The 16,806-nt window shown below is 47.7% G+C and overlaps 2 protein-coding genes across 7 annotated transcripts in view; both read left to right on the forward strand.

Moving 5' to 3' along the window:
* LOC143745406 (uncharacterized) overlaps positions 1–12,336 on the forward strand; it is a 24,483-nt gene extending 12,147 nt beyond the window's left edge. The window contains exons 2-3 of one of the 2 annotated variants that reach the window (XR_013205985.1): positions 5,808–7,975; positions 8,096–8,537. Coding sequence is in view for 1 of the 2 variants with exons in the window: in XM_077237510.1 (XP_077093625.1) it covers positions 5,808–7,117 (1,310 nt within the window). In the remaining variant the exon portion in view is untranslated. Of the gene's footprint in view, positions 1–5,807 lie in introns of both variants that reach the window. The other variant, XM_077237510.1, reaches the window with a different exon arrangement.
* Positions 12,337–14,117: 1,781 nt separating this feature from the next.
* The window catches only part of sapcd2 (suppressor APC domain containing 2), a 48,597-nt gene continuing 45,908 nt past the window's right edge, over positions 14,118–16,806 (forward strand). For all 5 annotated transcript variants that reach the window (XR_013205986.1, XM_077237513.1, XM_077237511.1 and 2 more), the window contains exon 1: positions 14,118–15,091. Coding sequence is in view for 4 of the 5 variants with exons in the window: in XM_077237513.1 (XP_077093628.1) it covers positions 14,464–15,091 (628 nt within the window). In the remaining variant the exon portion in view is untranslated. The remainder of the gene's footprint in view (positions 15,092–16,806) is intronic.

The following is a 16,806-nucleotide window of genomic DNA, read 5'->3' on the forward strand; positions in this document are numbered from 1 at the left end:
GCTTTTACCGTACTAACCTTTTAACCAGGGCTCCAGACTAACTTTTTACACCCCCGTCCTGAAAAAACTATTTGAACCGTCCTAAAGTGAATGTCAACCGTCCCAAAATAAAAAATGTTGATCTACTGTAGATTTAGTCGACTAAAACTAGACTAAAACTAAAACAATTCAGATGACTAAAATATAATGGGTTTAGTTCAATTGTAATGCATTTAGAATTTCTCAATTTCCAAACCCACATACTCCCGGAGAAAACATCTATTAACCTGTGAATATGAATGATTTTAAAGTTTGAACATGCAATACAGATTTAACTACTGTGACTTAAAAAATATCTTAAAATTAAATAAAACCACTTTTCCACTTTTCTTCTTTACAATGAATGATTAATGCATTCTTTATAACTACTTGCATACATCATTCTTTATTCTTTCAAGCAGCAAACATATTTATTTGTATGAATTAAATATAATGAATCCTTATTAAAGCTATTAACGAGCAGTGAATGCTTTTCTCTTTCTTTTGTTGCTTGATCAATATTAAGGACACAGACCGCATTAGGTTTATTACTCACTGACATCGGATAATTCATGTCCATGACATGCGGATGCACACATCTGTTTACACTCACAACTGTTTAACCAACATAGTTTACGTGAATACTCTCCCAAACGGACATTTCCACATAATGTTGTGTGTATTTGTCCATACAGACACGAAAGAGAGCTCAATTCAGTACTCGCGCGCTGTATAGGTGTCTATGTGCATGGCTGCACGCTTCGGGTCGGCTGTGCGCCCACAGAAAACCGTACCGAATAGAGATCTTTATTTGAGTCGTCACTCTTATTCAGATCTATATGTCTGCTCTACTCATTCTCCCAGACGTTTACATTTTTTAACGTTTTGTGAGAAATGCAGCGCATGCCAACCCGTGTCCCGCTGGCTAGATCAGCACGTTACAGTACAAATGTGCGCATCTACCACACACGCGGGACACCAGTTCTGACTGGATCACGTCCCAAATCGGCACTATCTAACATTTTTGTCTAGTTTTTATTCGTTGACGAAAATGTCAATAGATTTTCGTCATAGTTTTTGTCATTCAAAACTAGTTTTTATTTAGTTACCGTCTCGTTTTCGTCTGTGAAAAAATGTTGTTAACGGAAATAATGACGAAAATTATTCGTCAATGAAATTAACACTGCACCAATAACAGGGACTGTCCCCAGGAAAGGTGAAAGTCTGGTCACCCTAAATTAGACTGACTAAGAAAAAAGACCACAAATATATTGAAATCTAAATGTATGCACACACATGCGCCCGTTAGCTAGCTAAAGTTAGTAAGTTAGTAGCAAGCAGTTAGCAGACTGTTTCAATCCAATGACTAGTAAAAGTAAAATAATCAGCGCAGAGGCTCAAAAGAGTCCAGCTAAGGGCGTTTTGTTGGCGAAAAATGATCAGGACACATTCCTCACGGACTGGGAAGCAGTCTATCAGGGCTGTCCGACCTTGGAGTTGGACAGAGCTGCATTGTGGCTGGCACATAGACTGTTTGGAGATGCTGCCAGTGATTCTGGCACTCAAACGGTTCTTGCCCCTATTTAAGGGGTTTTCTTATACTGGTCAGGATGGTCAACATTACTTCGTCTTGTACTTTTATGTCTTGTCTTGTGCAGGCTGGCGATGCGTGTCCTTCTTTGGGCACAGACCAAGAACGCTACACCATCATTTGGCGAGCTTCACATGGCAGCGGTTCAACTAAGCGGTAGTGGATTTGTTGCTTTGAGCATGTCTACGCATTGCCCGCTTTGGTTTTCCCTGTCTCCTCCGTCGCCTCTGCTATCTTTTTTTCCACCAACATGAACCGGGTGCTAGTTCAGAGCCAGAGCTATTGCCGGTTCGGAGTTGGTTTGACTGACAGGTCTCCTAAGAACCAGTTTGCCTTTCCACAGGCCAGAAAGCCACCACAGAGCCAGGTCTTACGTCACTGTATACATCTTATGTTTCCCAGCCACGCTAGCACGGCAGAGCCAAACACACCAGGCTTGTTCACAATTCTTGATTACAATCGAGCTGCTAATTAGCTCACTTAACTAGTATTTATAAAAGGGTGTTTACACGTTTCTGTTCATCTTGTTGGTCACGGCAACCCCGCCCCTGACGCAAGCGGTTCTTACTTCTAGACCAGCAATATTCTGATGCTACTTACGAACCACTTTCCCTGGTTCAGAACTGGTGCTTTGGGTGTCGAAAGACAAAGAACTGATTTGAAACTAGGCTTTGGCACAGAAGTGGCCCAGGAACAGACATTATGCCTTCTCGCCGATCTGACTGCCCTCAGCACTTTTGCTATGGGTACGGGCGGACGAAGTGAAACATCTGTTTTTTCGGGCTGGTCCAAATACCATTTTTTGAGCTTTGAAGCTTCTGTCCTACAGCGTTTTCTTCTACTTTACCACTGTAAAGAATGCAAATATAATAGGCCTAATAAAAAGCGAACCAAAGGAAGAAACATTTATAATCCCCTGCAAAAATGAATGAGACGTTATTGAAGATTTGGCAAATGAAACAAGAAATTCAATGTCCAGTGGAATAACTAAGGGGATATTGTTAAATTAGCTGATAATCGGGACACCAGATCGCAAACCAGAATACAAAGCCGACAAAGCTTAAATTTATGGGCTCACACACTCTCTCATTCGTCATGATTTCCATGGCTGCGATGTAACATTTAATTGCTAACCTAATGTTTATTTTGTAAACAAAGCTTTGTGCTTCACTCATGTCATAATATTCATGTAAAACAGTTAAACAGCATTCACAAACAAAAAAATAGTTTTTGCGGAGCACCCCCGGTGCTACTCAGCCGCGGTGGTGCGGTTGTCAAGTTTACCGGCACAGCCCGAAATAACGAGTAAATAGGCTAATACATTTTGTTTCTATTATTCTTTAGTATTCTATTTTCCACAATGTCAAAGCAACTCAGCTTAACCCAAAAAACAAGCTCATGCAGTTGTGCACGCTAGACCGAGCATACTCCAGTTGCAGGGAACACTTTAGTAGTCTAAGAAAAAGCAAATATATTATATAACAAGGTTGGGTTCCTTCAACTGTCTATCCTAATAAAAATGGCTAAGTTAATTGTAAAAAAGAATATTGTATTTCGGCAGATTTTATAGTGTAAACATTTTAAAGCGTGAATGAGAATCGTTTCGAGGGGGATGCCAGGTGTGTATGGGGGCGCCTGTATGCTTTTTGCCTCTTGCTCAAGCAGCGCGGCCTGGACCCACTTAATTGCCATGTAGGTTCAGTACTAAGGGTGGCACGATCTGCCTCCGATACCGATTCCGATACCTGGGATTCAGTATTGGCCTACACCGAGTACCGATCCAATACTAAAATAATAATAATTAAAAAAACAGTGCCGAATTACCTAATAGACTGTATCTGTATGCCTCACTGTGGGGAAGAGACTGTGATTATTCTTTTGTTAAAGGCATCAAGCTTGACTTAAAAATTATTTTCCTTACTTTGTAAACCAATATACAGAAAAAATATATACTACATAATTAAAAGACTTTTCTTTTAAAATTTGAAGCGCAACTTTTTAATGAAGCAGCAACATATGATAGATTGGACAGAACAACTAAGGCTATCAATAAACTGCCACTGCGCAAAAGTATTGTAATGTGAAAGGCTCCAATTCAGAGCAGCGTGAAACTCTTATGCGCTTCCCGTGCACAGAATGATGTGTTTGAAGCAACATGGAGTCACAGCGCGCAGCACTTCACATTGAAAAGTTCAAAGCACAAAGGGAAGATATATATATATATATATATATATATATATATATATATATATATATATATATATATATATATATATTCAATAGTTTGAGCCTTTTAACAGTTTTAAATTTCAGTTAATGTGCGCGTGAAGAACAACTATATCGCTCTCTACTCCAGTGTTGAGATCAGTTGTGTTGTGTTGCTAACAGACACCCGGTAGAAAGTAACATGTGAAACTCCAGCAAGTTAAAGTCCTTTTATGCAAACCATAGACCTTTATCTACAGTATAATAATAGGAACATTGACTCATCTTGGAGAGAGTTTCATGATGTTGACTGTCGTACCCGAGCGCGACGCGCTGTTTGACGCTGAATGGAGAATGACGACAGCCGCCCCGGAGGGAAACACTTAGGTGAAGATTAATCTAACGACTTAAATCTGTACCTCACATTAAACTATATGTAATGGCTTCAGAATACTTGGAATATAGTACACGAAAACATTATGGTGGTTTATGTTTTTGTGCCTTTTGTGTTGTATAACAATAATATACGCACAATATCGGATTTGGATGGTCACGTCTGGCCGATACCTGATCCAGCAAATATTGGTAGTATCGGAGCAATACTGAGTATCGGATTGGCGTACCTCTATTCAATACTGTAGTTAATCCAGAGTCGTCTTCTGCAGGGGCAGCCCCTACCACTCTTAGATGTATGTGGCAGCTATATCTTTTGAGCATTGCCCATGGGAGTGATGGACGGCCTCTTGGCCTTTGCCTGGTAAGGGCGTTGAAGATCTACGTCTACTACACAGTCCAGTGGCATAGATCTGACTAACTGTTTGTACTTTTGGGTCTGGCCGTTACCATACCTTTCGATAAGTGCTTCCTTCGTCGTAGAAATCTGATGAAATGGCATGTAGCATGCTGATATGAAGCATACGTGAAATATTTTTGGTGCTAAGCGCCACTGACCAATAAATTGGTGTGATGGTATGGTCTGAGGGCTTCAGACATCCGTCACACTGAAGGTGTTCCCATAGCGACGGCTGTCGCAGTTAGGGGTGTGAACCTACACTGATCTCACGGTTCGGTTCGATTACGATTATCATGTCATCGATTCAGTTCAATTCGATATCGCGATGCATCGCGGTGCACTGCATTTGCAATTTAATTTTTTACTCCAAAAGTGATGCGTGCGTGCGCGCGCGCGTGTTCGCCTGTTCGGGAAGTCGCACTGACAGAAACAGTGACATTCCAGTTTAAGTTTCAAGGGAGTAAAGCCTGTTTATGCCATTTAGTAAATTAAATTGTGTCAAATCAATTTTGTTGTAAAGAAATGTTCATTTAAAAGCAGCGCTCATTCATCAGTGTATAATGTTACCCTAGAGATGCGCGCATCAACCGTCCGTCGCCGAGTCCGCTGTTGAAGTGACGATCATCCATTTATAATCAAGCGTAACAACACAGAATAATTGTAATTTGACCATCGGGTTCGGATACTTAAATCAGCTCTATGTGTGCATGACATGAGCGCGCACAGCGCGTGTCTTCTCCAGGTCGTGCTTTACCAGGTTGTTCATTAGAGCCGAAATGTGCCCAGAATAGATGTAGGCTTTTAAAGTATTCGGAGCATTTTTAATTACTCGCACTCGCGTCTCGCCTCCTCTGCCATTGTATGCTACCGCGACAAAGCACACACGCAACAAATGACGTCAGAAAAGCGTCAGTATAACCGGTTATGGTCTATTACTGAACCGATACTGAATCATCCTCGTCTGCATCGCGATGCATCGTAGAAACGATTAATTTCGACACCCCTAGTCGCAGTGTCTCGTTCCCTATTCAGGGAACCAAGGTTACATGCGTGACCAAGACGTTATCATTCAGAGTTAACTATTTCAGCCATGGTTTTATATATAAACTTAAACTGCAAGAGTGAAACTCTTTGGAGATTAGCATGTTTTTTTATTATTTTGGCAAGTAACGATATGTTTTTTGTGTGTGTGTTTTGCAGAAAATGAAGATTGTGTTTTTCAGCTTGACTTTTCAAGAAAGGATTTCAGCGAAGGTGTTTTTTCATCTGCTCATATGAGTGAGAATACTGATCAAACTGAGATCGCTGGAGATTTACTGAGCAGCCAAATAAAATCACAAACTCCAGATGTGAAATCACCACGGATAAACAAGGATTGTGCGACAGCAGCACTTCTGTGTGTGAAGACCGACCCGGAGACGGAGGACGGATGTGCTGTTGACCTCTCCAACGCTCATGCTTCTCTTGATCAAGAGATCAAGACGGAGAATACAGAGGAGAATTCTGACTGTGATCGCCAGCATATATTTACTCGTCCGTTAGAGCCGGAGCTCTGCGACTGCGATGTGAAAGTGATGGTGGTGTCCGACACACACCTATATCCCGATACACACCTGTATCCTGACGGCCCGGAGTCATCGGAGCCGGAGCTCAGCCTCATCTCTGATGAAGAGTCTAATCCAGATGGACTGTCTGACGAGGGATTGTTCCACGTGACGGAGTCTCCCCCGGTCCCGAAGCCGGATCTCTGCTGCGCTCAGTGTAACCGGAGCTTCAAGCATGAGGCCTCACTCCACATCCACCTGAAATCCCACGGTTTGGAGAAGACACACACCTGCGCTCAGTGCGGGAAGGGTTTCGACCGCGCCAACCTCCTGAAGAACCATCAGCGCACACACACCGGAGAGAGGCCGTTCGCCTGTGAGCTGTGCGGGAAGAGCTACGGGCACCAGGGTCAGCTGACCATCCACCGGCGGGTCCACACGGGCGAGCGGCCCTACGCCTGTCCTCACTGCGGGAAACGCTTCAGCGAACACAACCAGCTGAAGGTGCACTTGCGCACACACACCGGCGAGAGGCCGTTCCCCTGCTCTGTCTGCGGTAAACGCTTCACCAATGCCGGGAACCTGCGCAGCCACCAGCGCACACACACCGGGGAGAAGCCGTACGCCTGCGAGCTGTGCGGGAAGAGGTTCAGCGGGACCGGAGACCTGAAGACTCACACCCGGATCCACACCGGAGAGAAGCCATACCGCTGCCAGCTGTGCAGCAAGAGTTTCAGCCAGGCCGGACACCTGACCATCCACCGGCGCATGCACACGGGCGAGAGGCCGTACCCCTGCGGAGACTGCGGGAAGAGCTTCACCGTGGCCAGCAGCCTGAAGCTGCACCAGCTCGTGCACACTGGGGAGAAGCGGCACGCCTGCGGTCACTGCGGGAGGAGCTTCAGCCGCGCCGGACACCTGAAGAGACACCAGCTGACTCACAGCAGAGAGAACCAGCACACCTGACCCACACCGTGGAGAAGCGGCACACCTGACCACACTTCAGGAGGAGCTTCAGCCGTGTCGGACACCTGAAGAGACACGTGATCGTGCACACCAAACAAGAGCTACAACTACAAGAGCTTCGGCGACCGCTCGTCCCTGAAGAAGCACCAGAAGCTGCACACGCCGGCCGAGATCGACCGAGCCCCTGAGTAACGGGACCGAGCAACGTAGTAATGAGATCGAGCAACGTAGTAATGAGACCAAGCCGCGGAGTAACGTGAGCGTGCCCCTGAGTAACATGAGCGAGCCCCTGAGTAACGTGAGCGAGCCCCTGAGTAACGTGAGCGAGCCCCTGAGTAACGTGAGCGAGCCCCTGAGTAACGTGAGCGAGCCCCTGAGTAACGTGAGCGAGCCCCTGAGTGACGTGAGCGAGCCCCTGAGTGACGTGAGCGAGTCCCTGAGTGACGTGAGCGAGCCCCTGAGCCCTGAGTAACGTGAGCGAGCCCCTGAGTGACGTGAGCGAGCCCCTGAGTGACGTGAGCGAGCCCCTGGGTAACGTGAGCGAGCCCCTGAGTGACGTGAGAGAGCCCCTGAGTGACGTGAGCGAGCCGCCGAGTAACGTGAGCGAGCCCCTGAGTAACGTGAGCGAGCCCCTGAGTGACGTGAGCGAGTCCCTGAGTGACGTGAGCGAGCCCCTGAGCCCTGAGTAACGTGAGCGAGCCCCTGAGTGACGTGAGCGAGCCCCTGAGTGACGTGAGCGAGCCCCTGGGTAACGTGAGCGAGCCCCTGAGTGACGTGAGAGAGCCCCTGAGTGACGTGAGCGAGCCGCCGAGTAACGTGAGCGAGCCCCTGAGTAACGTGAGCGAGCCACTGAGTGACGTGAGCGAGCCCCTGAGTAACGTGAGCGGTCTGTTCCTTCGACTCGAAGAATGAGCCCTGAGTGACGTGAGCGAGCCCCTGAGCCCTGAGTAACGTGAGCGAGCCCCTGAGTAACGTGAGCGACCCCCTGAGTAACGTGAGCGAGCCCCTGAGTAACGTGAGCGAGCCCCTGGGTAACGTGAGCGAGCCCCTGAGTGACGTGAGAGAGCCCCTGAGTGACGTGAGCGAGCCGCCGAGTAACGTGAGCGAGCCCCTGAGTAACGTGAGCGAGCCCCTGAGTAACGTGAGCGGTCTGTTCCTTCGACTCGAAGAATGAGCCCTGATCATTATGTTTGCTACAGTGACTGGTAGAAATGATGTACCTGTGATTAAGAAAAATAATTTTGACATTTAATGAGTAGGTCCTTCAATTAATGATGTTCAGCTCTAATAGCAAGACGCTGTTGGATCATGTCACTTCTACACCATCAACATGTTTGTGCTAAAGGACGAGATATTGTACACATACTGTACTGATGTTTACAGAAGCCCTGAGCTGCAACATAAAAAAATTAATCTAAAATTATGAGAAAAGTAGATAAAAAAAGAATGTCTACGGAATGAGTAACGTGAGCGAGCCCCTGAGTGACGTGAGCGAGCCCCTGAGTAACGTGAGCGAGCCGCCGATTAACGTGAGCGAGCCCCTGAGTAACGTGAGCGAGCCCCTGAGTAACGTGAGCGAGCCCCTGAGTGACGTGAGCGAGCCCCTGAGTGACGTGAGCGAGCCCCTGAGTAACGTGAGCGAGCCCCTGAGTGACGTGAGCGAGCCCCTGAGTAACGTGAGCGAGCCGCCGATTAACGTGAGCGAGCCCCTGAGTAACGTGAGCGAGCCCCTGAGTAACGTGAGCGAGCCCCTGAGTAACGTGAGCGAGCCTCTGAGTGACGTGAGCGAGCCCCTGAGTGACGTGAGCGACCCCTGAGTGACGTGAGCGAGCCCCTGAGTGACGTGAGCGAGCCCCTGAGTGACGTGAGCGAGCCCCTGAGTGACGTGAGCGAGCCCCTGAGTGACGTGAGCGAGCCCCTGAGTGACGTGAGCGAGCCCCTGAGTGACGTGAGCGAGCCCCTGAGTAACGTGAGCGAGCCCCTGAGTGACATGAGCGAGCCCCTGAGTGACGTGAGCGAGCCCCTGAGTGACGTGAGCGAGCCCCTGAGTGACGTGAGCGAGCCCCTGAGTGACGTGAGCCCCTGAGTAACGTGAGGGAGCCCCTGAGTAACATGAGCGAGCCCCTGAGTAACGTGAGCGAGCCCCTGAGTAACGTGAGCGAGCCCCTGAGTAACGTGAGCGAGCCCCTGAGTAACGTGAGCGAGCCCCTGAGTAACGTGAGCGAGCCCCTGAGCCCTGAGTGACGTGAGCGAGCCCCTGAGTGACGTGAGCGAGCCCCTGAGTAACGTGAGCGAGCCCCTGAGTGACGTGAGCGAGCCCCTGAGTGACGTGAGCGAGCCCCTGAGTGACGTGAGCGAGCCCCTGAGAGACGTGAGCGAGCCCCTGAGTAACGTGAGCGAGCCCCTGAGTAACGTGAGCGAGCCCCTGAGTGACGTGAGCGAGCCCCTGAGTGACGTGAGCGAGCCCCTGAGTGACGTGAGAGAGCCCCTGAGTGACGTGAGCGAGCCACTGAGTAACGTGAGCGAGCCCCTGAGTAACGTGAGCGAGCCCCTGAGTAACGTGAGCGAGCCCCTGAGTAACGTGAGCGAGCCCCTGAGTGACGTGAGCGAGCCCCTGAGTAACGTGAGCGAGCCCCTGAGTGAGCGAGCCCCTGAGTAACGTGAGCGGTCTGTTCCTTCGACTCGAAGAATGAGCCCTGATCATTATGTTTGCTACAGTGACTGGTAGAAATGATGTACCTGTGATTAAGAAAAATAATTTTGACATTTAATGAGTAGGTCCTTCAATTAATGATGTTCAGCTCTAATAGCAAGTCGCTGTTGGATCATGTCACTTCTACACCATCAACATGTTTGTGCTAAAGGACGAGATATTGTACACATACTGTACTGATGTTTACAGAAGCCCTGAGCTGCAACATAAAAAAATTAATCTAAAATTATGAGAAAAGTAGATAAAAAAAGAATGTCTACGGAATGAGTAACGTGAGCGAGCCCCTGAGTGACGTGAGCGAGCCCCTGAGTAACGTGAGCGAGCCGCCGATTAACGTGAGCGAGCCCCTGAGTAACGTGAGCGAGCCCCTGAGTAACGTGAGCGAGCCCCTGAGTGACGTGAGCGAGCCCCTGAGTGACGTGAGCGAGCCCCTGAGTGACGTGAGCGAGCCCCTGAGTGACGTGAGCGAGCCCCTGAGTGACGTGAGCGAGCCCCTGAGTGACGTGAGCGAGCCCCTGAGTGACGTGAGCGAGCCCCTGAGTAACGTGAGCGAGCCCCTGAGTGACGTGAGCGAGCCCCTGAGTAACGTGAGCGAGCCGCCGATTAACGTGAGCGAGCCCCTGAGTAACGTGAGCGAGCCCCTGAGTAACGTGAGCGAGCCCCTGAGTAACGTGAGCGAGCCTCTGAGTGACGTGAGCGAGCCCCTGAGTGACGTGAGCGACCCCTGAGTGACGTGAGCGAGCCCCTGAGTGACGTGAGCGAGCCCCTGAGTAACGTGAGCGAGCCCCTGAGTAACGTGAGCGAGCCCCTGAGTAACGTGAGAGAGCCCCTGAGTGACGTGAGCGAGCCCCTGAGTGACGTGAGAGAGCCCCTGAGTGACGTGAGAGAGCCCCTGAGTAACGTGAGCGAGCCGCCGATTAACGTGAGCGAGCCCCTGAGTAACGTGAGCGAGCCCCTGAGTAACGTGAGCGAGCCCCTGAGTGACGTGAGCGAGCCCCTGAGTGACGTGAGCGAGCCGCCGATTAACGTGAGCGAGCCCCTGAGTAACGTGAGCGAGCCCCTGAGTAACGTGAGCGAGCCCCTGAGTAACGTGAGCGAGCCGCCGATTAACGTGAGCGAGCCCCTGAGTAACGTGAGCGAGCCCCTGAGTAACGTGAGCGAGCCCCTGAGTGACGTGAGCGAGCCCCTGAGTGACGTGAGCGAGCCCCTGAGTGACGTGAGCGAGCCCCTGAGTGACGTGAGCGAGCCCCTGAGTGACGTGAGCGAGCCCCTGAGTGACGTGAGCGAGCCCCTGAGTGACGTGAGCGAGCCCCTGAGTAACGTGAGCGAGCCCCTGAGTGACGTGAGCGAGCCCCTGAGTAACGTGAGCGAGCCGCCGATTAACGTGAGCGAGCCCCTGAGTAACGTGAGCGAGCCCCTGAGTAACGTGAGCGAGCCCCTGAGTAACGTGAGCGAGCCTCTGAGTGACGTGAGCGAGCCCCTGAGTGACGTGAGCGACCCCTGAGTGACGTGAGCGAGCCCCTGAGTGACGTGAGCGAGCCCCTGAGTAACGTGAGCGAGCCCCTGAGTAACGTGAGCGAGCCCCTGAGTAACGTGAGAGAGCCCCTGAGTGACGTGAGCGAGCCCCTGAGTGACGTGAGAGAGCCCCTGAGTGACGTGAGAGAGCCCCTGAGTGACGTGAGCGAGCCCCTGAGTAACGTGAGCGAGCCCCTGAGTAACGTGAGCGAGCCCCTGAGTAACGTGAGCGAGCCCCTGAGTGAGCGAGCCCCTGAGTGACGTGAGCGGTCTGTTCCTTCGACTCGAAGAATGAGCCCTGATCATTATGTTTGCTACAGTGACTGGTAGAAATGATGTACCTGTGATTAAGAAAAATAATTTTGACATTTAATGAGTAGGTCCTTCAATTAATGATGTTCAGCTCTAATAGCAAGTCGCTGTTGGATCATGTCACTTCTACACCATCAACATGTTTGTACTAAAGGACGAGATATTGTACACATACTGTACTGATGTTTACAGAAGCCCTGAGCTGCAACATAAAAAAATTAATCTAAAATTATGAGAAAAGTAGATAAAAAAAGAATGTCTACGGAAGACTGTTTTCTTCAAATATTTCGACTTTATTCTCTAAATATTTTGCCTTTAATCTCTAAATATTGCGACTTTTTTCTCGTAATCTTTTTTTTGCACTGATTTTTTTATTTATTTTACGTTGTGGTTCAGGGCTTCCGTAGATGTTTATATGATGATTCTTTATTGATTTGCCGGAATGTCTTCTGTCTGTGACTGTTTGAATTGTTCATTAGAAAGTAATGCTGTCTTCCTGTATGACCTGGTTAGTTAAATACCAAGAAGTTATGATATAAGCACATCTTAGATGAAATTTTATTTATGAATATTGTAAAATATCTTCTCTATGTACAAACTTGTGCATTTAATGTTAATTTAAGCTATTCTTGAATGTTTCTCAAAGCTGCAGTGATCAAATAAAGTTTTCTAAATAGTTGTTGCATGTTGTTTGGATGTTAGATTGATTATAGTTTGAGCTCGTGATCATCACTGAGACCCGTGTGTTTTAAGCGCCTCTAGCGGCCACTCGTGGAACAGCAGCACCAGTTCATCACCACAATAGAGCCAGTTTGGTCTATTAAAGAATTTAACACAAAATCGTCTGCCTTTCAGAAATGATTATTTCCAAATATTATGTATGATTATATATATATATATATATATTACTATACCTATAATCAAACTTTTCAACTTTCACTTGCACTCATATAGCAAGATGTTTTCTTTGAGTTTTCCTCTTTTTTTGCTGTAAATGCGCTCAAAATCTTCATATTTTTCAATCCCTTAATCTTCGGCTGAAGAGAAGTAAATCACTCTCACAGTTTTGCAGCATGTGATATATATATATATATATATATATATATATATAGTTCAACAAATAAATTCTATATTAATGTAAAATGATGTATGGAGGATGCTTATACGTATATATTATGTGTATGTGTAAATATATAAAATATATTTTTATATAAAAAATGTGAATGTATATTACACCCTAAGAAATATTAATATGCAACTCCAAACGTTCATGGCAGCAGATCAAGACAAAATATAAAAATAAAATTCAAAGTGGTGACTATAACCCACAACCTTTTATTATCTTTACAACCGTTATGCTTTACATTGGACTACTTTTATTAATTAGGGCAAAGCAAACGAAGAAGACACTGTTCTGAGGCCGTTGCTGAGGTGATGCTCTGGGCTTTTTATTATGGCACATATTTGAATGTGTGTCATGAAAGAGAGACTGGCTCTCACACTTATCTCTTTTATTGTAGGCCTCGACTTCAATGGGCTTCAGAAGAAATGTGAACAAGGTGTCGATTTAAAACCATGACATAAATTACAGCCAGTGTTTGTAGGAAGTCATGCCAATTTTTGTGATTTGATTAACCTCCAGAAAACTTGTAATGATTATGTTTGTGGTGGAAACAGACTCGGTCCGGGCCTAAAACTATAGTGCACACTAAAGCTGAGTAAACTAATGAAACACATTAAACCCGAGATCAAACAGCTGGAAAAACAGATCTCAGTATGCAAACTTTTTTAACCAAGTAACACTTTAGTATGAACACTGTATTAATGCAACTTTCTCTTGCTCTCTTTCTCCCTCGCCACAAAACCAATACAACAGTTTGAGACCTGCAGGTTCAATGTGCTTTTATTAAGTGTAATATAGTATGGTTTCAGCGGGAGAAGCTGGTTTTGTGGTGGTTCTCGCTGCTTTCTGACAGTGGCAGGATTGTGAAGACTCGCACGTCTATCTGTGATGCCGCTCTGTGCCGAAGCCGGTTGAAATGTGCCTTAAAAGGCCAAAGGTCATCTGGATCCCGACCCTTTACTGAGGTCAGGATAGGAGGCTAAACCTCTGGCTTCATTACCCGTCAGAGAACAGAAAGGGGGAAAATTGTGTAGGTTTTGCCGTGACAATTAAAATACACTTTAAAGTGTTTTGTACTGTACTGAATTGAACTTGCCCTCCTCAAAGCGCTGACACAACACACACTCAGAAAATGTGTGCATCTTGATCCTGCACTGAGACGCGTCCAAACAGGTACAATTAAGAACAAGCTTCAATAAAATAAGAGTTATGTATAATGCAAATGAAAATCAGAAAAAATATGTTTATTCTATAAATTAGTTTTTAAACAATTGAAGAAGCCCATCTGCATTCCATTGTGTTTATTTTTATTATTTTTATGAAAACGGAATGGATGGGAAAACAAATATCAGTGATATAGTGACGATGGCGTTTGGCATTGGATTATAAAGAAATGTTCAAAAGTTTAGTTTTCTCTGTGCTTTTTCAAAAATATGCGGGAAATTTCCTGGCTTTTACTGATATTCAAACACTTCTCCAGCAAAACTCAAACTATTGTTGCTTTTGTTTCAGCCAATAACGTTGAAGCAACTCTCCCTTTAGCCAATGAGCGTCTCGCCAAGGCGCAGGGCGGAGCCTCAGAGACTCGTGCGGGAGAGAGAGACGGAAGAGAAAATAAAACAAACTGCCGATAGGAAAGAGAAGATATTAGCAGAGTCGCTGTTCTGTCAATAAAATAACTTAATGGCCTTAATACAAACAGATCCGAACCGCCAAGGGAACGGATTAACCAACACTCTTCAAAGTGGCGTCAGAAAAGACTGTCCCGTGTATAAACCCGCGAGCACGCAGCCGAGGGACCCGGAGTTCAGCACACACTGGCTCCCGAAAGCGTTCCTGCACAGCCTGAGAACGCTGTTCGACATCCTCGACGACGAAGGCCGGGGTTTCGTCCAGCTGTCGGAGATCGAGAGCCGGTGGCGCGGCGCGGAGGAGCGCGATGTCCCCGCGGGGGTTCTGGAGGGTCTGAGGCGGGTCGCGTCGCGGCACGGGTGCCTGAGCTTCGAGCGCTTCGTCGCGGGACTCCGATATTCGATGTTCAACCCCGAAATCAACAGCAAAACTCTAGCTAATAATCCCCGTCAGCAGCAGAACCCACCGGAGAGATCCAGAACCGGTACCGGGCGGCCGCTGGAGTGCAGAGTTCGGCCGCTCGGACCGAGTAACGGAATAAAAACAGTCCACACTCGGAACAGACCCGACAAACACAGCTATCCTTCCCGTTACTCGGTCAGATCCGATCCGGTCCACACCGAACATCACGGCCGATCCACGGAACCCGCTTCGGAATCTCCTGATGGACTAAACACAGGTGAGAGATGATTGACATCAGTTCACTTTCTCTGTCAGAGAGTTTATTCCGCGAACAGTTGATGAAAGACCAGGTAAAGAAGGTTAGATGAAGTTTATAAGGCGTGTGAGAGCTGTCAGTCCTTTTCAATCCTTCACAATGACAGGAATGTTTGGCATGTTTGGTGACAAACCCTTTACTAACATTACGAACGGTTCCAACACAGATCAGTCACACACACCATCAGTGTAAAAACGCCCAATTCAGTAATATTTTTTGTTACCTTGTATTTCTAAAATTTTCATATTAGGTATTCATTTTTGTGATGATAAAATAATTTATATCTGCAGTCTGCTCTTAATGCATAAAATCTGCTGCAAACTAGATTATTTTGTGACAAAAAGCTCTCATTTAAATGACAGAAAACCCTGAAGAAATTAGAGGAGGTGTGATGGTGATGATGATGATGAAGACTGAATCTGGTTCATAGATATGAAGGGCAGGGAAGCTCCATCTACTCCTGGGAAACACAATTCCTTGTTACTCTTATCTTCACCGGGATCAGAATCCCCTTTAAGGGCTTCAGCATCAAAACCGGCTACTTAAAGGAACACTCCACCGTTTTTTGAAATTGGGGTTATTCACCGTCTCCACTACATTTAGATAGGTGGGCAAAGTCATTTTTGTCTCAGTGCATGCATTGTCTTAGTCTGGCAGCGCCGCCGCTAGCTTAGCTTAGCATAATGAATGGAATCCTCTGTTGTCGGATAGCATGTAGTAAGTAAAAGTGATAATAAAAAAAAACTAATTGCTTTTTGTGGCCTGCTTATTCACAACGAATACAAATAGCAATGCAGAATAAGACTAGGCGATTTCCTAGGCAGAGATTGACTTGGGACTATATGGGGGAGGGGGGTAGGGGGCGAAGTGTCGCCTGTGCTTCTCCTGTGCTTCGCCTGTGCTTCGCCTGTGCTTCTCCTGTGCTTCTCCTGTGCTTCGCCTGTACTTCTCCTGTGCTTCGCCTGTGCTTCGCCTGTGCTTCTCCTGTGCTTCGCCTGTGCTTCGCCTATGCTTCGCCTGTGCTTCGCCTGTGCTTCGCCTGTGCTTCGCCTGTGCTTCTCCTGTGCTTCGCCTGTGCTTCTCCTGTGCTTCTCCTGTGCTTCTCCTGTGCTTCTCCTGTGCTTCGCCTGTGCTTCTCCTGTGCTTCGCCTGTGCTTCTCCTGTGCTTCGCCTGTGCTTCTCCTGTGCTTCTCCTGTGCTTCGCCTGTACTTCTCCTGTGCTTCGCCTGTGCTTCGCCTGTGCTTCTCCTGTGCTTCGCCTGTGCTTCGCCTGTGCTTCGCCTGTGCTTCGCCTGTGCTTCTCCTGTGCTTCGCCTGTGCTTCGCCTGTGCTTCGCCTGTGCTTCTCCTGTGCTTCGCCTGTGCTTCTCCTGTGCTTCTCCTGTGCTTCGCCTGTGCTTCGCCTGTGCTTCGCCTGTGCTTCGCCTGTGCTTCGCCTGTGCTTCGCCTGTGCTTCTCCTGTGCTTCGCCTGTGCTTCCCCTGTGCTTCTCCTGTGCTTCGCCTGTGCTTCGCCTGTGCTTCGCCTGTGCTTCGCCTGTGCTTCTCCTGTGCTTCTCCTGTGCTTCGCCTGTGCTTCTCCTGTGCTTCGCCTGTGCTTCTCCTGTGCTTCGCCTGTGCTTCTCCTGTGCTTCTCCTGTGCTTCGCCTGTGCTTCTCCTGTGCTTCGCCTGTGCTTCG

This window comes from Siphateles boraxobius, unplaced genomic scaffold, assembly GCF_051911475.1.
Source record: "Siphateles boraxobius isolate OS27281-9 unplaced genomic scaffold, OSU_SipBor_1 202, whole genome shotgun sequence".
Lineage (NCBI taxonomy): Eukaryota > Metazoa > Chordata > Actinopteri > Cypriniformes > Leuciscidae > Siphateles > Siphateles boraxobius.